The sequence below is a fragment of the Hylobates moloch genome, unplaced genomic scaffold, assembly GCF_009828535.3.
Source record: "Hylobates moloch isolate HMO894 unplaced genomic scaffold, HMol_V3 SCAFFOLD_3, whole genome shotgun sequence".
In the NCBI taxonomy this organism is placed as follows: domain Eukaryota; kingdom Metazoa; phylum Chordata; class Mammalia; order Primates; family Hylobatidae; genus Hylobates; species Hylobates moloch.
Window position 1 is genome coordinate 9401189 of NW_026652278.1, and position 22854 is coordinate 9424042.

At 48.0% G+C, this 22854-nt stretch overlaps 1 protein-coding gene across 6 annotated transcripts in view; it reads left to right on the forward strand.

Annotated features, from left to right (window-relative positions):
• The window catches only part of CHST15 (carbohydrate sulfotransferase 15), an 85493-nt gene that overhangs the window by 31564 nt on the left and 31075 nt on the right, over positions 1-22854 (forward strand). For all 6 annotated transcript variants that reach the window (XM_032175757.2, XM_032175764.2, XM_058435920.1 and 3 more), the window contains 3 exons: positions 15481-16538; positions 17278-17617; positions 19949-20095. In XM_032175757.2, the coding sequence (XP_032031648.1) occupies positions 15993-16538; positions 17278-17617; positions 19949-20095 (1033 nt within the window). In that variant the 5' untranslated portion in view covers positions 15481-15992. The remainder of the gene's footprint in view (positions 1-15480; positions 16539-17277; positions 17618-19948; positions 20096-22854) is intronic.

The window sequence follows — 22854 nt, forward strand, 5'->3', positions numbered from 1 at the left end:
AATTCACAGATAACTTGAGAAAGGAGGGGACACAGTGCAGCCTGGACAGAGCTTCCCACTGGTGCTTTGCGCGAAGTCTTTAGCCCACCTCTGCCTTGCCTTGTGTGGCCCTGTGGCCTCATTTCAATTCCCTATTTCGCCTGATCTGATGAGGGAGGCAAGGAGTGCGTGCATTTTCAACAGATAAAGAAACTGAGGCTCAGAGACGTGTCTCACTAGATGTGAACTCACGTCCTGGAGGCCTAGGCCCAGTCCGTTTTCTATTTCCCACACCATTTTTTTGTGCATTTATTATTTCTTCTTTATTATCTTTGTAGTTACAAAAGTGATGCTTGCTCTATGTAAGTAAAATTGGAAGCAAGATGGAACGTGTAAATAGAAAGCAAAGCCCCCAAATGCTACCCACAATCAACAATGGGAAACTGTGTGGGAAGTGTATTAGTCCGTTTTCATGCTGCTGATAAAGACATGCCCAAGACTGGGAAGAGTAAGAGGTTTAATTAGACTTATAATTCCACCTGGCTGGGGAGGCCCCAGAATCACGGTGGGAGGCAAAAGGCACTTCTTACATGGCCGCGGCAAGAGAAGATGAGACAGAAGCAAAAGCGGAAACCCCCGATAAACCCATCAGATCTCGTGCTTATTTACTATCACGAGAATAGCACAGGAAAAACCGGCCCCCATGAGTCAATTACCTCCTCCTGGGTCCCTCCCACAGCATGTGGGAATTCTGGGAGCTACGATTCAAGTTGAGATTTAGGTGGGGACACAGCCAAACCATATCAGGGAGTGAATGTGAATGTGCATGTCCCATCCTCCATGAAGTGAGAGGCAGTTTGGGCTTCATCTTGTGTTTAAATCCAGTTCTGCCATTTACTTACAATGTGATTTAGGGCAAGCCACTTCACCCCACCCAGAGCCACCATTTTCTTATCTGCACAATGGAGCGATTACACTTACCTTTAGTGTTGTCTAAAAGTCAGAAAGAGATGAGAGGAAGCAGGTTCCCAGCTTAATGCCTGCCATAAAACAGCAGCTCATCCTGGTTCCTTTCCCTTTCTCTCTACACCAGTGCTTCTCAAACTTTCCTCTTCAGTACTCAAAGGTGAAAGACAGTGAGAGCTCCCTGGGGCTCCCCAGGCTGGCTCCGACAGCTTGCAGCCAGCAAGGCGAGTTGGATCTCTGCAAATTTTCTGTCAGTTAGTAATATACGTGGATATAACTTCATTTGAAAACAATGTTTTCAATGTTGGAAATTTCAAATATTTTCAACATGGAAGCTTCAGTTTGTCTTGCGGCTTCATACAGCTCCTGGCTAACCTCTGCACACTGGAGGCAGAGGGGCTGGCACACCTCCACATGCCCACATGCCCCTGGAAGAGGCACACCTTTGCACACTCCTGGTGGGGCTGGCACACCTCCCCATACCCCTGGGGGTCTGGCACAACTCCACACATCCCTGGGGGCCTGGCACACCTCCACACACCCCTGGGGAGCTGACACACCTCCACACACCTCTGGTGGGGCTGGCCCACCTTTGCACACTCCTGGTGGGGCTGGCACACCTCCACACACTGCTGGGCGGCCTGGCACACCTCCACATACCCCTGGTGGGGCTGGCACACCTTTGCACACTCGGGGGGACACACCTTTACAGACTCCTGGAGGAGCCTGGCACAACACACATTTCTGGGGGGGGCAGACGCACCTCTGCACACTCACTCCTGGGGGAGGTACATATCTGCACACTCCTGGGGGCGGAGCTGGCATATCATACACTCCTGGGGAGGACCAGCACACACTGGGGGGGTTGGAACACCTGTGCACACACTGCATGGGGGCTGGCATACCTGTGCACACACTGCATGGGGGCTGGCACACCTGTGCACACTCCTGAGGTCCCTGCAGCCAAGCTGGGTTGGTACTGGAGCTGTTCTCCTCACCTCTTGTCAGGCTTAGTAAGGGCTGGGTCCGTCTGGGGGCAGACAGTGAATGTCAGCTGACTTCAGGTGACGCCCTGGAGAAACTCCACTGGCCTGGCTGTAAAACCCTCCAGAGGACCTCGTCATTTATTTGGGTTGCTTGGTCTTTCCATCAGAAAGAAATAAATTCCAATGAAGGGTTTTCAGGCAGTTCTTCTCATTGAAGGGTTAACCAGATTCTTATTTTGCTCATCTTTGGAAATAAAACAATGTTTAGAACTACCCGGATCAGCAAGGCCATCTGGTGGGGAGTGTGCAGCTGCTCCCCTTTCAATCGCGCCGCCTGTAATGGATTCATTCTAGGGTGCATCGTGCATCTGCAGAATCATGATTTGCAGTTGGTTTTGAACGTGTGAGCTATGTGTCCATGTGAGACCTTTCTCCTCTGCCCGTCCTGAAGGACATCTGGGCTGGGCATCTTCTACTGTCCTGAAACCTTTTCACTCTTCATGAAGTCAGGTCAAAGTGGGCAGGGGGAGTCTGGGGACCTGAGGATGGACAGAGTCACCCTGCTCCTTCTGTCCTTAATCTGTAGTCTCTGTGCATTATACTCTGGGCTGCTGCTTTTCATTCATTTCTCTATTTGTGTCAAGGAAAAATTGTTGGACAGCAACTAGAATGTACCACTCATCTTTGTAGTCGAAATACACCACAGCCAGAATGACCCCAGTCTGAAAATGGGTCACTTTTTCCTGGTAATTAAGGTTTGATGTTGCAGATGTTCGAACCCTGAAAACGTGCAAAAAGAATAATTATAATGTGTATTAAACATCCTGGGCTCCTGAGATCACTGCACCCATGTAACAATGCTGAGCCTTCCACATTGACTTTGAGATGAAGAGAATGAGGGTCTAAATGGTGAAGGGGTTTGCCTACGGTCATGTGGCTGGTTAAACCCTGTGGCTGGTGTTCAGCCTAGGCCTTGGGTCTCCAGCTCATCCCTAGGCCAGCTTGCTGTCCTGTATTCTGTAAATCATTTGGGGGAGGAAGTGTGTAGCATTAAATTCTCTGGGCCACAGTTTCCCCATCTGTAAAATGTAAGTAGTAATTGTACTTTCCTCTTAGATTATGACATTTAAATAGAATAATCCATATCAACCCCAGCCTGGTGTCTGGACACAAGAAAGCCCTCAACACATGTTAGCTGTCGTCACTGTTGTTGTGACTCAGCAATAAGAACTCTGTTCTGAATCCCAACACTTTGGGAGGCCGAGGCGGGCGGATCACGAGGTCAGGAGATCGAGACCACGGTGAAACCCCGTCTCTACTAAAAAATACAAAAAATTAGCCGGGCGTGGTGGCGGGTGCCTGTAGTCCCAGCTACTCGGAGAGGCTGAGGCAGGAGAATGTCGTGAACCCGGGAGGCGGAGCTTGCAGTGAGCCGAGATTGCGCCACTGCACTCCAGCCTGGGCAACAGAGCGAGACTCCGTCTCAAAAAAAAAAAAAAAAGAACTCTGTTCTGGATATTTGCTGGATATTTGCCATGCTTTCTGGAGCTTGTTCCCTGACTCTTTAATTTAAAAGTATGTATTGAGCACTTACTCTGTGCTATTCAGGGTTGAGCACCAGTGACCCTGGCCTTTTGTGGAGCTTGTAGTCCAGCCTCACCTCCTTACAAGGGAGACGGGTGGCTGGTGGGCTGAGTGACGGCTGACCGTGCTCCACTGTGAGCCTTGAGTTTTGAGCATATTCCCCTACAGCTGCCAATAACAGCTTCGTTCACCTGCTGCAGGAGAAAGGTCACAGGCTTTGCAGCCACACAGACCAGCGGTTGGATTTTGGCCCCACCGCTGGTGAGCCCTGTGACTCAGGGTTATGTGTTGAACCCTGCTGTGCCTCAGTTTCCCACACATGACTTGGGGAATCTCAGTGCTGACCTCAGAGAGTGCCTTCAAGAAGGGACCTAGCATGATCCTTTTCAAGTGGCAGACACTGGACTATCAGGCATTTCCTTCTTCTTTTGCCGCCAACCCTGGGGTCACTTAAAACCCTAAACTGACTCTGTGTGCTGCTGAAATGCTTTGCAGCTATATGACTGTCCTCGCTTTGTTCCCTAGAGCCATTTTGGTAGACGCGCTTCTCGGCATACCCTGTAAGCTCCTCTTGAGTGGCCTCTGCCTTATTGGAAAACCGGAGTCAGTAGATATACAAGCATGAGAAAATCTAGTCCCTACACTGGTGTGATTTACTACTGGAAATAATAAAATGAGCGCTCTGAAATAGCTTTTCTCTCCACTTGGTTTCAGAAAAAATTATTGATTGTGTCACAAAGACCTTTAGAGTCTTTTGTGCACATTGAAATCATTGGGGGAGAACTGCAGCATGAATATATTTGAAGTCTCTGGTCCACTCTGCCCCTTTGCTGAGAAAACCTGATTATTTTGTGCATTTCAGAGAGACTGGGACATCTGCTGTGTTTGGCCCATATCTCGGGTGGTTGCACAAGGGAGCTGGAGCTGATTACCCTATTAGAGAGCAAGCTATCACAGAATAGGAAAAAGACCCCATTCTCCCTCCTGCCTGCCACGGCCAGAGGCCCTGGTTCACTGAATCACTGCTGTTGTTACCATGCTTGTTTGGCTTGCTGGAGCAGAGCTAGTTCTTCTGCAGATTCTCTGGGGCTGGGTGGGCTTCACGGCTGTCCTTGAAATGGGATATACAGTCCCGAATGTGGCCATTTTTCTGGAGCCTCTGGAGTCTTTGTTCTGGAGTTAGATGGGATGTTCCCAGAGGACCCAGGCTGTTCATTTTTTTGTCTGTACGACCCGACACGCTGCAGCCCAGGCCTGTATGACTGGACATGCTGCAGTCTTTGTCTTTGGAGCCCCAACAAATGCAAGCCCTGCACATAGTAGGTGTTTAAATAAACATGTGCAAAAGTGTGTGGGCCGCTAATCTGGAGAAAACCCTGTGTCTCTGTTGGATTAATTATCTGGCTAATAAAGCAAGCGCCGTGCTGGCTAGTCAACGCTCACTGCGAAATCACTGGCCTCTGAGCAGCCCTAAAAGACATAATGAATGAAGATAATGAGTTTTTATTAAGGAGAAATTAACTTCAAATCATCCACCCATGAGTGTTATGGCCAAAAGGGGTAGTCCCAAATCCATATCTTATATACGGAGAAACAGAGGCCCTGAGAGATGAAGTGACACTCAGCGTGACCAGCCAGGTCAGTGATAGGACACCAAGCAGCTCCCTGCCTTGCTGGGAAGGTATCTCCTTTGCTGCTCTGAAGTTTTAAAATGCAAATTATCATGGAAGCCACCACCTGGGCCGCAGAGTGTCCGTTCGCACAGGCCTGGGTTGCTGTGTGTCCGGTCATACAGGCCTGGGCCCCAGAGTGTCCGGTCGTACAGGCAGGCCTGGGTCAAAGCGTGTCCGGTAGTACAGGCCTAGGCCTGAGAATGTCCGGTCGTCCAGGCCTGGGCCGCAGCGCGTCCGGTCGTACAGGCCTGGGCCACAGAGTGTCCAACTCTACACAGCCCAGGCTTCGTTGATGTGCAGGGACAAAATAGGAGTCGGGGGCTGCGCACTGGGGCCTGCCTCCTGTGCATGGGGCCAGTTCCATTCCTGTCCATTGTCTCAGCTGCAAAGGTAACTGACAAGGGACAGCCCCACCTCTCCCTCTTCCCCTGCCCCTGCCCGCCTTGCTTTCTGTCCTTCCTTCCCCTGTCCCCACACTTGGTACCAGGCCAGCCTCTACACATCTCCGTTCCCCCATCCCTTGTCTCTGTCCTGGGGCTGTACCCGTCTCCTAGCACACTTCCCCGGCTGCAGGAGACAAGCCTGAGTGATGAATAGAGTCTGAATTGAGACAGTTTAAGATTCAATGCCCCAGGCCGACAAGGTGCTCAAAGGAGATTGAAGGAGGTAGGGGAGTTTCATCCCATCAGCTACCTCCTGGGATGCTTCCCTCACCTTCCTGTCCTGTGTCTCTGAGTGAGACTGCAAATCTGTTTTCTCAGAAGGGATTCCTCAAAAGATTGGAAGGGGGAAGGGCACCAGGGGCCTAGAGAAGCCGCTGGACTGTCTGAGGCCAGGCCTGGGTGGTAGGGGTAGAGGTTAGGATGGGCTTCCTCTTGAGGGATGGTGGAAGACTGAGTGTCAGGCTCCTGAGGCCTCTTGCCCCATCTTTCTATAACGGGCTGCATGTCCTTGGGGAAGTACAGACCACACTGGCCTCGGTTTCTCCTCTATAAAAGGCAGGCTGGATGCAGGTACCCGCAGGTTTATACTGGCAAGTTGATGATTCGCTGGAGCCCACCTGGGTTTTGCCCTGGGTCTGAGTGTACCCAGCATCATTGTTGAGGGGTTCCGGGTGTTTCTTACTGTGAATGACTGCAGTAGAATCCTCAGGGATCCCAGGAGCTTCACTGTCTTGGATTTCCCATCTGTACAGCAGTGGCTGGTTTACCCTGGATCTTTGGGGATGGGCGCGTTTCTGGAAAGTTGGCCCTTGCTGTTGAGCACTGAAACAAGTTCTGGATGGGCATGGTCGTTTGGAGGGGGGTGAGCTTTTCCAGAATTTTCCCCACAGCTGTGCCTGGCTCGCAAGAGCTACGGGCCCTGGTGACAGGGGTGCCCGAATGATCCTGGCCAGCTCAGCTTTTTAGTACCTTGTTCTACTATAGAACTTGGGTGTTACTTCCTGCATCTGTGTGGCCACCTGCCTCTTCCAGTGCTTCACCTCCGACGAGTGGCAGACAGGAAAATGGGACACCGGTGTCTGGAATTATAATATATGCACACTGAAAGCAAGTAACCCTAGAGTGAAGACCCAAGGGTCTCTCCAGTAATAATGCAAGGAATCCGGGTCATTTACCAAGATGCAGGGGAGCCAGAGATCACCTCCAACCCCCTCCTCGTGAGCTCTTATGCAGGCTCCTCAACTGCATCCAGAAGCCCCCTCGACACCAGGCAGACAAACAAAAGGAAAGCAAACACACTTTGTTAGTTTTCCATGGACCTGGGAATCTTCACAAGAGAGTGAAGTTTGAAGGAGTGGCCAAGTCAAGATGTTTTTAGACCTTTTAGACAAAGAACAATCAATTTCAGAAGAGACGGAACAGAAGGGACCTGCTGGAGCAACATACACTTCTAGGGGAGTCTCTGGGAGATATATGGGGTGTGTAACACCAGTGGAAGAGAAGGGTTACTTTGTGAAGTGTATTTATCCTGATCCATTGCAGCCCCCAGTTCCCAGGCTGTGCTGAGGAGGGCCATTTTCTTGGCCTGGCAGGGGAAGGGTACTCCTCCCAGAGGAGTCTATGGCTTGGAGTATGCAGGAAGAGACAGGTCAGCTGGCCCTTTCTGAAACTATAATTTCTCCAATGTTTTTGACTCAAAATAATCAACACATCAATTTGGCATGTTTTGGGATGGCTCATCCTTCCAAGGTGTGCAGGGTACTAGACTCTGGGTTAAGCATTTTGTGTACATGACCTCATTTCTTCCTCACATCCACACTAGGAGACTGAGATCATTTTATTCCCATTTTACAGATGAGGAAACCTAGTCACAGAATGGTTAAATTCATTGCCTGAGATCATAGAGCAGTTACAGACTTGATTCGGGTTGAAATGCAGGTCTGCCCAACTCCCAAGCCTGGCATAATGTCTTATTTTTGACTGCTTGGAAACCATTTTTCCTACATCCCATCTTTCTACCAAGTTGAGAATCAGTGAACTCAGGACGCAGGGGAGGCGCTGGCTGCATATTGTAGAGATCGGATCTTGGGGAAATGCCTGTTTATTATGGATATGGCTTATGGACTAAAACAATAGCATTGAATGTACTTTGTATGCATGTAAGGTAGTTGTGATTAACCAAAACCAACGTTGATGATGAACTTAACAGAGAGTCAAGTGTGCTTTAAAAATAAGCTTAAAAAACTGCCTGGGTTTTGTATGCACAGATTTTGGGCCAGCCAGGAAGATCCCCCAGGTTGTGGTTTGAGAATACCTGTTTTAGACAAAGCACGGGTGACGTGTCCCAGTCATCAGGAAAGAAAAAATCTGGCAAGGAAACCATACGGATCAGATTACAGGAAGGGCTTGCTCAGGGAGAGGAAGGAAGCAAGGAAGAAATTAGTAACTGAAAAGAGGCAAAGAGGAAGGCCTCTTCATCAGGAGGTGGGGGAGTGTGGGGCAGTTGTTCGGATAACTAAAACAAAACAGCTGTGGTTGTCATAAACACACATTTTGTCAGTGTTGTTTTCCGATGTTTCAGCCATTGTGTCTTAACTCCGGAACAGCTCCCTTCCGAGTTTCTTTTTGTTTGTTTGTTTGTTTGTTTTTGAGAGAGGGTCTCACTCTGTTGCACAGGCTGGAGTGCAGTGGTGTGATCACGACTCACTGCAGCCTCAATCTCCCCAGGCTCAAGCAATCCTCCCACCTCAGCCTCCCGAGTAGCTGGGACTACAGGTGTGCACCACCACACCCAGCTAATTTTTGTATTTTTTTGTGGAGATAAGGTTTTGCCATGTTGCCCAAGCTGGTCTAGAACCCCTGGGCTTGAGTCATCCGCCTAGTGCTGCAATGACAGGTGTGAGCCACTGCACCCAGCCTCCCCTCTGAGTTTCCATCATCACATTGGCATAGCTGCTGCTGGTGGTAGCCAGCCTCCGGGAGGCAGAGGTTGCAGTGAGTTGAGATCACACCACTGCACTCCAGCCTGGGTGACAGAGGTGACAGAGTGAGACTCTGTCTGGAAAAAAAAAAAAAAAGAAAAGAAAAATCAACCCTTTATTATGTTTATGGTGTCTTTAGGAATTGGCTGGGATCCAGTGGGTATTGGTTGCTCTGGGTGGGCTCAGCCAGGTGGCCCTGCTCCACCTGTCTCCCCCTCTTCCTGGCCAAGCAAGGGTGCAAGAGGACAAATGAGTACACAGGACATGTCTTAGTGCCTGGCACGTGCCAGCCTTAAGCCCACTTCTGCCTTATTCTGCTGGCCAAAGTGAGCCACCCAACTCAAACCGAAGGGTGGAGAAATACGTCACTCCTGTAGCTGAAGGCCCTCCAAAGTGGCAAAGAATGTGAACATGGGAAGAAGAAAAAATTGAGACTAATAATGCAATCTATGGTAAAGAGTAATAAATGACTATCGAATTCCCACTGTGGGCCAGGACTGTGCATCTGTAATACCAGCTAACATTTATTGAGCACTGACTATGGGCCAGAGACTCTTTTTTTTTTTTTTTTTTGGCAGACTCTTGCTCTGTTGCCCAAGCTGGAGTACAGTGGTGCCATCTTGGCTCACTGCAACCTCTGCCTCCTGGATTCAAATGATTCTCCTGCCTCAGCCTCCTGAGTAGTGTGGATTACAGGCGTGCGCCACCACTCCTGGCAAATTTTTTATTTTTAGTAGCGATGGGGTTTCATTACGTTGGTCAGGCTGGTGTCGAACTCCTGACCTTGTGATTTGCCTGCCTCAGACTCCCAAAGTGCTGGGATTACAGGGATGAGCCACCACGCCTGGCCGGGCCAGACACTCTTTTAAGCACCTTACATGAATGAGTTCACTGAATGCTTACGGCACTGCCGTGATACAGGTCCTGTGATTATTCCTAAGTCATATCCAAAGAAATGGGGAGAAGAGACGTTTAATATCTTGTTCAAGATCAAACCTGGGCAACCTGGCTCCAGCACTCAGGCTCTTAATTCCAATGCTGTATGTGATCTGTTGCTAGCAGGGACTTCTTTTGAAAAATACAGAGGCCAAGAAACCTTAAGTGATTTGTCCAAGGCCACTGGGTGGACATGGACTTGGAATCCTAACCCATGTGACTGCTGTGTCCTCTCTGCTATGCTATGGGCCAGTGAATGTTGATGGAGTGGTGTGGCTTTATTCTGCTTATTGACTGGGATGTGATCAAAACTGTCAAAGTCCAGGTAGAAGAGTGAATCTGATTATTTATAATTTGTACAGAACTCTTCAGTCTTGTTGGCTTTCTTCTCAGTCTCAGCAACAACCTTCTGTCTTTGAGCTACATGTGAAAAATGTTCCTTCTCCTACTTGTTGATTAATATTCCTTGAAAAAATATATTTCCATATATATAGCCTAAAGAGAAATGTCAGCAGTTAGACATACTAATCAGAAGAAGGCTTTGTGTTTTAGTAAAGGTTAATTAAGACCCATTGAATTTTTTTCCTTAAAACATAAAAGTAAAATAATGTAATTAGCTATTTTTTTCCCTTTCTGTCCCCAGAGGGCAAATGTAAATGGTCTACCTAAATGAAGCTATTTATTTAAATCCATCCAGTTTTCTTCTGAAGTTTCATACATCTTTCTTCTGCTATATCAGCTTATAGCTATAATAATTTAATAAGTTTTTCCTAGGGTGAAATTGGATGCCCTTTATCGATCTTACACTGAGGGGGCATTCAATTACTTAATCTAAAGTGGTATTTCTGGGTCTCTCAATTACAATTTTGTTATAAATGGCTTGCTAATGATGCTTGGGTGCATAGGTTAATAGGGGGTGTCCAAGCAAGGGCTGGGTAATTGAACACTTTCTATTTTGGGACCCGTTATCTGATTTCTCTCCTGGTGCCAGGTTCCCACAGTGATGGTCTGCATCCATCAGGCTCAGAATTGAGCCCAGGTGGGAAGCAATCGCACTGAAATGTATACCTGAATCCTTTGGTTTAATACATGAACGGAAGTGCCAAGGGCCCCGTCTCGTCTGAGTCGACCGGCACCAAATGTGGACATTCCAGACAGGTGAAGTGCAGGGGGCACACATGACTCCTTTCTGAAGGAAGAACCACTTGAGTGTTAGGTTTCTGAATGACTGTTCTTGGGATAATTTGTGGCCTGTGGAAAAGGCCAGATACAGAACATAACAGCAATCCATTTTCCTTTCAATACCACCCCATTAATTGGATTTTTCTTCCCTGAGTTGTGTTCTTTGATAGTTATACATAGTGTAAAAATTCTTTTGAGTCCAGGCGTGGTGCCTCATGCCTGTAATCCCAGCACTTTGGGAGGCCAAGGCGGGCTGGATCACTTGAGGCCAAGAGTTCGAGACTAGCCTGGCCAACATGGTGAAACTCCGTCTCTACTAAAAATGCAAAAATTAGCCGGGTGCGGTGATGCGTGCCTGTAATCTCAGTACTCGGGAGGCTGAGACAGGAGAATTGCTTGAATCCGGGAGGCAGAGGTTGCAGTGAGCCAAAATCGTGCCGCTACACTCCAGCCTGGGCCACAGAGTGAGACTCCATCTCAAAAAAAAAAAAAAAGAATATGTAGTATGCCTCCCTTTTTGCACTTGAGCAAATCCCACCCCTGACTTTGGCCTTCAAGACTCTACAGAGCCTGGTCCCTGCCTCCTCTCCCATCGGGTTTCCACCCCCACCAGCCTCTGCCCCAGGGCCTACCCTGCCAGTAGCCCTCATGGGCTGGGACTCCCCACAGCGTCTCTCTACGGGGCCTTTGCTTCCCCTGGTCTCCACGTGACTGGCTTCCTTCTTGTTCAGGTTTCTCCTCCAACGTCCCCTCTGAAATCAGGTCTTCCCTGTCACCCTGTGTATCATACCTCCCACTTCTCTAAGGCAGTAGCTCCAACCCAGCAGTGATTATGCACCCCAGGGGACATTGACAATGCCTGGAGATGTTTTTGGTTGTGACATCTCAGGGGAAGGGGTGCTATAGCATCCAGTGGGTGGAGGCCAGGGTGCTGCTAAGCATCCTACAGTGCGCAGGACAGCCCTGAGAACAAAGAATGGGCCAGTCCTAGGACGGCACAAAGGATTCCAAAACCCTGTTCCAATGGTTTTATTGTTCTCTCCCCCTTTTCTTTATTCTTTTCTGCATAGCCTTTATCTAGCAGCGTCTGTGATTATCTTATTCATTTGGGACTTCTTTATAGCCTGTGCCCTGCAGCCCCTACTCCTGGTGGGACAGAAGCTCCACTTGGGAACAGGCCTCCTCTCTGGGTCAGCCCTGCACCACTCACGCCTGTCAGGGGAGGTCTTGTCTAGAAGCCTCCAGGCTCTAGGGCCTTCACTTACAAGGGACTCACCTGGGCTTCAGATTGCTTGTCCATCTTACTGAGTATTTGACATACTATACAGTGGCTATCGATTTTGGTGAAAACTTGTAAATGTAAGACAGCTTTATGTTTTTTTCTCAGAGAGGACCCCCCCCACACCCACCCCAGCCCAGAGGTATTTTCCAACACCAGCAAATCCTCCAACTCCAGAACCTAACTGATTATCCTACCATTCAATTCAAGTCTGTCCCTACCAGAGGCAGCCTCAGACTCTACAGGTTTGAGGGCTTGGTCTCACCAGACTGCCCCACTTCAGACGCCAGTCCCAAGTATTGGGTCCCCAGGTTACCCACACTTCTGTCCAAATTGGCTACAAAGGCAAGAGAGTCCCACAACCTCCTCGGGTTCAGTAATTCACTAGAATGACTCACAGAACTCAGGAGAGTGCTTGACTCATCATCAGTCTATTATAGCATACAATGCAGAAACAGCCAGCAGATGAGACGCATGGGGCGAGGTATGGTGGAGGAGGGTGTGTGGGGCTTCCACACCGTCTCCCTCCACTCCACCCTCCCAGCACCTCGAAGGATCCACCAACCTGGAAGCTGCCTGAGCCCTGTGGTTTAAGGGTTTTGATGGCAGTTCCATTACAAAGGCATGATTGGTTAAATCATTGGCCACTGGTGATTGACTTAATCTGCAGCTCTTCTTCCCTACCCGGAGTTTGAGGGGTTTGCTGAAAGCTGCTCATTGAGGCTTGGTCTTTCTGGTGACCAGCCCCCATCCTGGAGCTAGCCTGGCCCGCAAAGGGTCACCGCATCAGGATACACTCAGGTATGGCTGAAAGGGGCTTGTCATGAATGACGAAAGGTGCTTCTCTCACCCCATCACTCAGAAAAATTCCAAGGATTTTAGCACCTGTGTACCAGTACCCGAGGATAGAGACCAAATACTCATCTCTTATTTCCACATCACATCCCTCATCTTGTATTGGCTTTTGGTCTCCCCCTATCTGGACATGCGCAACACTCAGCTGTTCTTCAAAAGGTATTTGTTGAATAAATGAATGAATGAATGAAAGAATGCTAGGAGCTGAGAAAACACTGTATCTGAGTGTTTTGCTAAGGCTCTTGCAGCATCTCAAATTGCCTCCTCAGGTCTTTCTGTTTAGGAAGCAGGACTTGCAGAGGCTGGGCTGGTTGGTGGGGGCGGCTGCCCCGCAGACATGCTCTGTGGACCCGGTCCGGGCACCCCATCTTCCCTCCTGTCTGTTGAGACTGTCGGCTGCTCATGTTTTTACTTTGCTTGAAATGAGCTGCCCCTGCCCTTGTTTAGGAATGTTTTGCCCGTTCCTTTGGGTCCAGATTATGTACATTCCTATCTTGGAGCTTCAAAGTCCGTGTTTTGTTTGCTTTTTAAAGAATCTAATTCGATTTTCTGCAGCAGAAAGACAGGAGGGTGCGAATTCCCTCCCCGCTGAGCTGCTGGTTGGAGTCTCATTTTTAACCCCGGCTTGGCCCTGTCTTGGACATGTGAAAAAATGTTTTCTTGGCTTTAATGATGGAGTTTCCAAGTAGGGGATCTTGCCCTTTTGTTTCTTTAGTTTGGAAGAATTGTTTGTAGCAAGCAATGGGTCAGGGGTGGTTGAGCAAGTTTGAAGCAGAGGTTGATCCTTGAGGTTTCTGACATGTCCCTTCAGCTGCCCTCATGTCCCTCCAGCTGCCCTCATGTCCCTCCAGCTGCCTTCAGGGATAAGAGATGGGTGTAGGGCCTGAGATGTCTGGCCTGGCTTCCCAGAACTGGCCCCTTCCGCATCCCCACCCCGGCGCCTCTGCAGGACTCAGGTCTCAGCCTCTACTGACCAGCCGTTCTCAAACTGGCTCCTTGATACCCTAGTGAGATTCCTTGGCCAATTATGTACTTCCAACTTTGTGTATTATATTCCTCTCTTGTGGATTCACAGGGCTTATTAGCATATCAAAGGCCCTGAAAAGTTCAGCTGTAAAGAATTCTGTGTAATTTTGTCCATTCCACATTTTCTCCAAATAATTTAAGCACAGAACACTCACCAACGGCAAGCAGAACATTTTGTGGGAGGAAGACGTTTTGGGAAACACAGCTTGGCTATTTCTTGGTCACCATATTTTGAGAAAACATGAGGTTTTCAGTCCAAGGGGCATGAACATTTCTTCTGTTGAGTTCTGATTGTTTAATCCTTCAGCCAGTACATGGAGATCTTGATGCGGGGTTAGTTAATGCCGCCTCTATGGAGACAGTGAGGGTTGTTTGAGGGGTGGCGTGTGTAGAGTTGGAGTCTACCACTCTTGGGTAATTTTCAATTGCTAAAGAATAATCATGTGGTATAGGATCTCTCATCTTTGATTCCATTTCAAATGTTTTTGGCATTCACTGACAATGAAAAATCATAATAATAATAGTTGATGATGCTGTTATTATCAATGCTATCCACCTTTTATGGTATGCTAAATATGTGTCAGGCATTATTCAAACTGTTTACATGTAGTAGCTAATTTAGTACCTGTTAAGGTGTCCTTATTATCCTAATTTTACTATTGAGGAAACCAAAGCTCAGAGAGGTTATGTGGCTTGCTTAGGGTCACACAGCCAATTAGTGCTGATCTACCACTGCTGGAAACTAAGTAGGTCTCCTTTTTTGCTTATCCATGGCTCTTTTTATGACATCTACAAAGAAGTGTCATTTGGGCAACAATATATTTTATAACCACAGGATTCTATTAATGGGTTTTTAAGAATCATATCTTGCTCAAGATGATGAAAGTGAAAAATTATGTCAGGGTCTGAAGCTCTGTGTCGCTCGAGGGAATACTATACATTGGATTTAATTGCTTAATAACATAAAGTCAAGTGGTTTTTTAAATGATACATTCTATTGAAGGAGAGACTCATTTCATTGTTTCTAAATTTCCATTAACTTTTGCTTCCTAATCTGATAATAAAGGTTAACTCTAAGAAAGAGTCTGCTGATGCCAGCGAGAGGGAAAAAACACATTTTCTCTGCCCGCTCCCTTTCTAATCATCCTCCTTAGTATTCTTGAGATTTTTCATTGACTGAAAAGCACTGATATTTCAATTCATCCCACAAATTTGTAGTCATTGACTGTGCATGAATCTGAGAATGGTCACAACATCCTGGGATTCAGAGATCCTGTAACTGAGATGTATCAAGGCAGAGGGATTAGGGGAGATGTGGACTATGCACAATGTGAGATGTTTGATGTGGCGCTGGTGGTGCTAGGATTGGGGCCATGTTTGGTGGCAGAAATTGAGCCCCAAAGCCAACTGCAAGGACCTGAAACCTCTTCCTTTATCCTCACGATTTTCTATGACTTGCTTAGAACCAGGCTGGCTTGGCTGGACTTAGAGGTGGAAAAGAGAGTGAGCATCTGTCTCTCCTTGGAGGACGAGCTTTGGGTTATTGCTATTACCACACAATGTAATAAAGCTTCTTGTCTTTCTGTGTAGGAAATCTGGCATTTTTTAAAGTTTGCGCCCCACAAAGAGGAAATATTCCAAAGGTACTCAGGATGTAAAAGCGGAGATCTTCACAGATGCCTCCGTGGATGGCATGGCAATCCATCCATCAGTGAGAAGACCATGATTTCTTTTAATTTTGTGTGTGTTTCCACATTCCCCAGTGAGAATTCTTCCACCTTTTTTTGTGCCATGGGAAAAACCTGAAGGGCAGGCAGAGCTGCTCCCGAACTTGTGACCTTCTCTGAGGTTGCAGCGGCTCTTGTAGAACATGACTCTGGGACATCACCTCCTTTTGTTTTCTTTTGGAGCTGAACCAAAGAACGTGCATCCTCTTTCTCTAGTGCTGTGGTGTCTGCTTATTTTTGTATTTGTGCTTTCCATCCATTTTCTGTAATCACAAGGCATTCTTAAGGTTTTCCAGCACGACTTGCGGACATCCAGACTCCTGGGGGGCCCACCCATGGCTCGGTAAGCCAGCAGCCCAGGGCACTGGTACTACCATGAGGCACTGCATTAATTGCTGCATACAGCTGTTACCCGACGGCGCACACAAGCAGCAGGTCAACTGCCAAGGGGGCCCCCATCACGGTCACCAGGCGTGCCCCACGTGCAAAGGAGAAAACAAAATTCTGTTTCGTGTGGACAGTAAGCAGATGAACTTGCTTGCTGTTCTTGAAGTGAGGACTGAAGGGAACGAAAACTGGGGTGGGTTTTTGCGCTTCAAAAAGGGGAAGCGATGTAGCCTCGTTTTTGGACTGATAATAATGACCTTGGTAATGGCTTCTTACATCCTTTCTGGGGCCCACCAAGAGCTTCTGATCTCATCACCTTTCCATTACGGAGGCTTCCCCAGCAACCCCAGCTTGATGGACAGCGAAAACCCAAGTGACACAAAAGAGCATCACCAGCAATCCTCTGTAAATAATATTTCATACATGAAGGACTATCCAAGCATTAAATTAATTATCAACAGGATCACAACTAGGATTGAGTTCACGACCAGACAGCTCCCAGACTTAGAAGACCTTAAGAAGCAGGAGTTGCATGTGAGTAGCTTTGTGCTAATCTTGACTGATTGGTTGATTTTTAGAAATGAGTGCTTTTCTTTCTATCACCATCTTTGGGAACACAGAAGGAAAATGACTAAAAAATGTCTTAGATGCAGCAAGGATCATTTGACAGCCTTATGGATTTGAATGCACTGAGAGATTGCTGTTTGCTTACGCTATGGAGTGCCAGGAAGGGAATCTGCTGTCCTGAACGCTGGGCTAGGCATGTTCAAGGGCCGCTGGCTCTCATTATCGCATTCCAGGACTTCTTGCTTGACATGTGGTCGTGGTAGTTAAAAGTTGCTTTTGCAGATCACCATCATTTGGGATTTTAAAGTTGCGTTAAATTTGATTTTCTGCTTCTATTCTACATTTTAATCTCTAACGGCAATTTAAACATACAACTAGTAAAAAGATTCTGTTTAATTACCGTGTGTGCGTGTGTGTTGTGTAAGTGTCAGAAAGGTAAATTATGGTAGAATGGTTTTAATTAAACTTTTATCTTTATTCTCTCCAAGTTTTTTTTTTTTTTTTTTTTTTGGGGGGGGGGGGCGGGGGTGAGGAAAGCACAGTCATTGACCGTCTACCAAGTTTTGCTTTATTTGGTAATCACTGTCAAACATTAGCTCAAATTTGAACACGGTCGTCAGTCTCAGGGCATGTTCCCATTGCGGTTAGATTGTGTCTTTGCTCATTTTCCCCTCCTCTGTGTCTCTCCTCCTCTGTTTCCTTGCAGATGTTTTCAGTCATCCCCAACAAATTCCTTCCAAACAGTAAGAGCCCCTGTTGGTACGAGGAGTTCTCGGGGCGGAACACCACCGACCCCTACCTCACCAACTCCTACGTGCTCTACTCCAAGCGCTTCCGCTCCACCTTCGACGCGCTGCGCAAGGCCTTCTGGGGCCACCTGGCGCACGCGCACGGGAAGCACTTCCGCCTGCGCTGCCTGCCGCACTTCTACATCATAGGGCAGCCCAAGTGCGGGACCACAGACCTCTATGACCGCCTGCGGCTGCACCCTGAGGTCAAGTTCTCCGCCATCAAGGAGCCACACTGGTGGACCCGGAAGCGGTTTGGTGAGTGCCGGGTCCCAGGGCTCCTGTCTGGTCTCGTTCCTTCATTCGTTCATTCCTCCCTCAACGTTAGTGCTGGGGTTGGGGGGCGGGGGCGGCAGAAAGAGATTGCACAATTCCCTTGTTAGGAGGCTGTTCCCAGGCAAAGACCCAGCAGGGTCTGGAACCCGGTTCCCAGCCATGCAGTGAGCATTGATTGCCAGCTGTGTGCAGGACACGGGGACGAGTCAGAACTGGCAGCTCTTCTTGTTCCGAAAGCCCGGGCACATGACCCGAGCAGTCAGCGGTAAGTGCCAGTGGCCAGTAAGGGCCAGCAAGGGCCAGTAAGGGCCAGCAAGAAGGGCGTGATCCGGACTCTTGGCTCCCAGCTCTGTGCCGCTCCCAAGCTCTGTGCCGCTCCCAAGCTCTGTGCCGCTCCCAAGCTCTGTGCCGTTCCCCTGCTCTGTGCCGTTCCCAAACTCTGTGCCGTTCCCCTGCTCTGTGCCGTTCCCAAACTCTGTGCCGTTCTCTGCTCTGTGCCGTTCCTCTGCTCTGTGCCGTTCCCTGCTCTGTGCCGTTCCCTGCTCTGTGCCGTTCCTCTGCTCTGTGCCGTTCCCCTGCTCTGTGCCGTTCCCCTGCTCTGTGCCGTTCCCTGCTCTGTGCTGTTCCTCCGCTGTGTGCTGTTCCCCCGCTCTGTGCTGTTCCCCTGCTCTGTACTGTACCTCTGCTCTGTGCTGTTCCCTGCTCTGTGCCGTTCCCTGCTCTGTGCCGTTCCTCCGCTCTGTGCCGTTCCCCTACCCTGTGCCGTTCCTCTGCTCTGTGCCGTTCCCCTGCTCTGTGCTGTACCTCTGCTCTGTGCTGTTCCCTGCTCTGTGCTGTTCCTCTGCTCTGTGCTGTTCCTCTGCTCTGTGCTGTTCCTAGCTCTGTGCTGTTCCCAGCTATGTGCAGTTCCAGCTGCAGTCACTGCACCTGGGGGAGACTGAGTTGCTTCAGGCCTCAGCTTCTCTGACCTGCCCCGTCTGCCTTACGGGTTCCATATGATAACCACATGGAGATCATTCTGGAGGCCTTGCTCTCAGCCCTTTGCCACAGGCTTACCATGACCACTGCCCATCCCTCTCTGCTCCAGCTTAGCCCCATGCACCCTGCGGTCCTCAGATCACTGTTTCCTCTCTGTAACCTTTTCCTTGTGCCAGGAGAGGTTTGGTCACTGGAGCTGAGGGGTGATAGGTGCCTATTGTCAGCCAGAGTCCTGGCAGGCCACGAGGGTGTTTTCCAGTAATGGACTCAGGTTGACTAGAAGGGAATCTTCAAAGTTTTCCCTAGACCAACTCTTAATGTGTTTCCTGACAAACGTTTGCTTTCATCCTTTTGATGTTCGTCCTACAGTGAGCTAAAGTGTAAATGTTTCTTTTGTGGTTTAGCAGCGGCCGCTGTAGGAGCCAGGGTTTCACATCCCTATGCATTTGCTGGACGTGTCTGAACACACTCCCTTGCTGTAGGGTGTTCCCCCGAGGCTCACAGTGATTTCCCCTTAATGAAAACCAGCTTTCTACTGGCAGGAAAGGAGGAAGAATAGAGGCGGGCCTCTGGAATCTAGTCTTCAATGTCACCTTGAACCTCTTGTTGCTTTGGCCACGGATGTTCTCTTTCCAATTTCCATTGACTTCAGGAGTTGTGGTGTTGGGAAGTGGATTTTTAAATGTTTGCAAGTGAAATTTATTTATTTTTCAGGCAGGGGGTGAATTTAAGCTGTATGTGGCTGATGCTAGAATCCACGTCTGTCTAGAGTATGATCAGTTCCCCTTATTGTTTGGACAAAGGGCAGGGTATTTGATTGAACGGGGAGGAGAGAGAACATCAGGCAGGTGCTGGCTGGGCCCCATGAGGAAGGCATCATGGAGTTTATAGGATACTGCCCTCCTCTCTCCTGTGGGCTGCCCTCGGTCCTCTCTCCCTGTTTGACACAACGCATGCATCCTGGGTGTCATCGCTGCCCAGCCACTTAAGAGTCCCACCTGTGCACAAGTTAACCAGCCCCAGACTCTGTCCCTCCAAGCAGACGTGTTTCTAGCTCTTGAATAGGTGTTCCAGCCTTTAATCTGCCACTGTCTAGCTTAGTGGTGGTATCTTCCAGCCCTTGAGGCATGCATGGATTGAAGTGGGTAGCCAGGCCGCATAGACCCCCACCCCCATCCCCAGCAGCCCTTTCTGAAGCTTACCTGGGCTGAGCCTCTTGCCGCTGTAGCCAGGCCCTTTAGGCCTTTCCATCTCTCTTTGGTTGCTGTCTGGGAGGCCATCGCTCCAGCAGTAGCAACTTTGTCCTCAGTATCTCCTGCTTCTTGGTTCTCATAGGAATCGTCCGTCTAAGAGATGGGCTGCGAGACCGCTATCCCGTGGAAGATTATCTGGACCTCTTTGACCTGGCTGCACACCAGATCCATCAAGGACTGCAGGCCAGCTCTGCAAAGGAGCAGAACAAGATGAATACAATCATTATTGGTAAGGCTTCTGTGTCACTCTGACAGGGCTAACACCCTCCCTGGGGTCCTGGCTCAGGCTCCAGGCCTAGCCCAGCTCTGCTTCACCTCCAGAACATTTGCATGGTGGCAGCAGACTTCTTTTGAGCCTCCACTTCTCCACCTGGCTGTCACTCTTACCACTACGTAAAATGTTCACATCACTTGAACAGTTACTATAAAGTGGAAATGTTGACTTTCTAATTCTATGGAGACTTAAGGACGGCTGATGGCTTTCTTGAGAAGTTGCCATTTCTTTGTTTTTAAGAAATTAAGCAGAGATATTGACTTCTTTTCCTGATGTACTGATCCGATAAGTTTGGATGGGGAATATAAATGCAGTTAACTGGTTAGTCATCGATTTGCTGCTTGGGGCTTTTGTAATCCCTGGCCACTGGGACCATATAAGACGGAGGCAGCTTCTCCTGAAATAGACTCAGCTCTGACACATCGCCTATAACTAATTGCTGTTTAAAAAGCCTAGCCCCTGTCAACCTAATGCCTTTGGGCTTTCAAAGTGAGGTTGATTAATAATAATTTGTTTTAAATATTCACAAGAATATTTTATAAGTAAACATATTTACTCTTTTTAAAATTTATTTTTTATTGTATAATTTAAGGTGTACAGCATACTGTGATGTTTTGATGGAAATAGAGACAGTGAAATGATTACTACGGTAAAGCAAATTAACATAGCCATTTTTTTTTTCACAGTTACCTTTGTGTGTGGGGAGGGGGGCGTGTGTGTGGTAAAAGCATCTGAAATATACTGTCCTGGAAAATTTCCAGCATGCAATACAGGATTAATAGGATTAATAATACAGTACACATGCTCTACCTTAGATCTCTAGACTTGTTATTTGTCTGACATAATTCTTTTTATTGGATTCAGCTTAGAAGGTGTTTATCCACTGATGCCTTCTAAAAGAGAAATTGAGTCACGTTTTGCTTAAATTGTTTACCTTAGTGATCTATTTTTTAATTTTCCTAGATCTGTTATATTTGCAATCTCCAAATTAAATAAATCTATTAGCTACTAAGAGGAATTGTAATCAGCCCTTTGAAAGATGACTTTTTAACTTAAGACTCTCTTGTCCAAGGGGACAGGCTTATGTGCCTAAGTCCTGACTTAGTTACTCTTTTTTTTCTTTTAAGCTCAAAGAAATTAAGTCACTGGGAGTCACCTCCAGTATGATTTGGCTGTTAGCTAGTTTTTTGCAAACTTGGGGCTCCAAACTCCCCAAATCTCAAGTCTGACTTACATTTCATTGTGACTCCTGTACCATATGCCTCTGGGAAAATCACATGTTCTTATGAAAGAGCTGAAAATATGTATTCTCGGGCCAGGAAACGGAGACTAAGATACTGAATGAAAAAGGAAAGCCTTAGTTTGGTCTCCTAATTTTGCTTGCTCCAAGATTTTAAAAAGAACAAAAAATAAAATCACTGTGCTGATATTTACTTAAAGCAGAGTTTGGTGAATTCTATGGTAGTCTTGTGGTGTGACAAGTTTCTAGCCCTGCTTGGGCCAGCGGCCAGCTCTGTGCCTTGTGGCCGGTCATTTTTCCTGTTCCTGGACTCTGTCTACACCTCTGCAAAGTGGGATTGTTGGACCAGGTCAGTTCTAGACTCCTTCCAGCTCTGAAATGTGACTCAGCTCTGCCCCAGCTCTTCCTCTTTGTTAGATTCCAGGCAGAAACAGCAGGATCTTTCATCATCTTGGGCCACTAGGTCAGAGAGGACCTTTCTTCTGCTGTCTTTTTGACAGCTAGCATCACACAAGAGGTTCAGGATGCAGGTGGCCTGAATGTGATGGCTGAAATTGGGGCCAGAGCTTTAGACACATTGAAAGGCTCCTGCCTCTACTCCCAGGTACCCCACGTGGTACTCTTCGTTTCTTGAATTGCCATCGTCCCCCTTATGTCTTAAGGTCCGAGAGAGGAGGGGCCGTGCTTTCCTCCCCTGATCTGTCCCTGGTGCCAAGCACAATGCTGAGCACAGATTAGACACCAAATGAATGCTTCCTGTATGGACAAAGGATGGATGGTGGCTGGATGGAAGGAAGACAGTCAGGTGGATGGACAAATGCCTCCATGGCTCTAAAACCAGTTCATTTTTGAGATCTGACAATTTGTGCCAATTTAGCTAGAGAGTTCACTTGTCCTTTATATTCTTACTCATTGCGAGGAGAATTTTCAAGGGACTTCTGATTGACTTGTTTTTTCTGTATCCTAGGGTATTGTCTCTTTAAAAAAAGAAAGAACAAAAGACCAGAACAGAGCTGTTCACCTGGATGTGATTACGCATCCGACAGAACTGATAGGGGCCTGTAGGGATTTGATACACTTGTCACTGACCAAAGAGACTCAGTCCTCTGGCTCAGTCTTTCCCTGGATAAGTAACTTTCAGATGTGTCCTGTAGTCCTTGGCAAACTGTCAGGAAATCAATTGAGTGCAGAGCTGATTGATGGATTTGCCTTCTTTTTTAAATCTCTGAAGACTTTCCTAAACACACACGCGCACGCACGCGCGCGCACACACACACACACACACACACTGTCTCTCCTCAAACCCTCAGGAAATTTGGCTTCATCCTCTGAGAGAGTCTGTGCTGTTGGAATGCCTGCCTGTGTCTTGGCATCACCTCTGTGCTGGGACGTGTGTTTGCCATTTACATCCTTCACTTGTGAGGACCATGATGAAATGTGAAACTGGCTGGGACCCAGTTCCCGTTCACCCAGT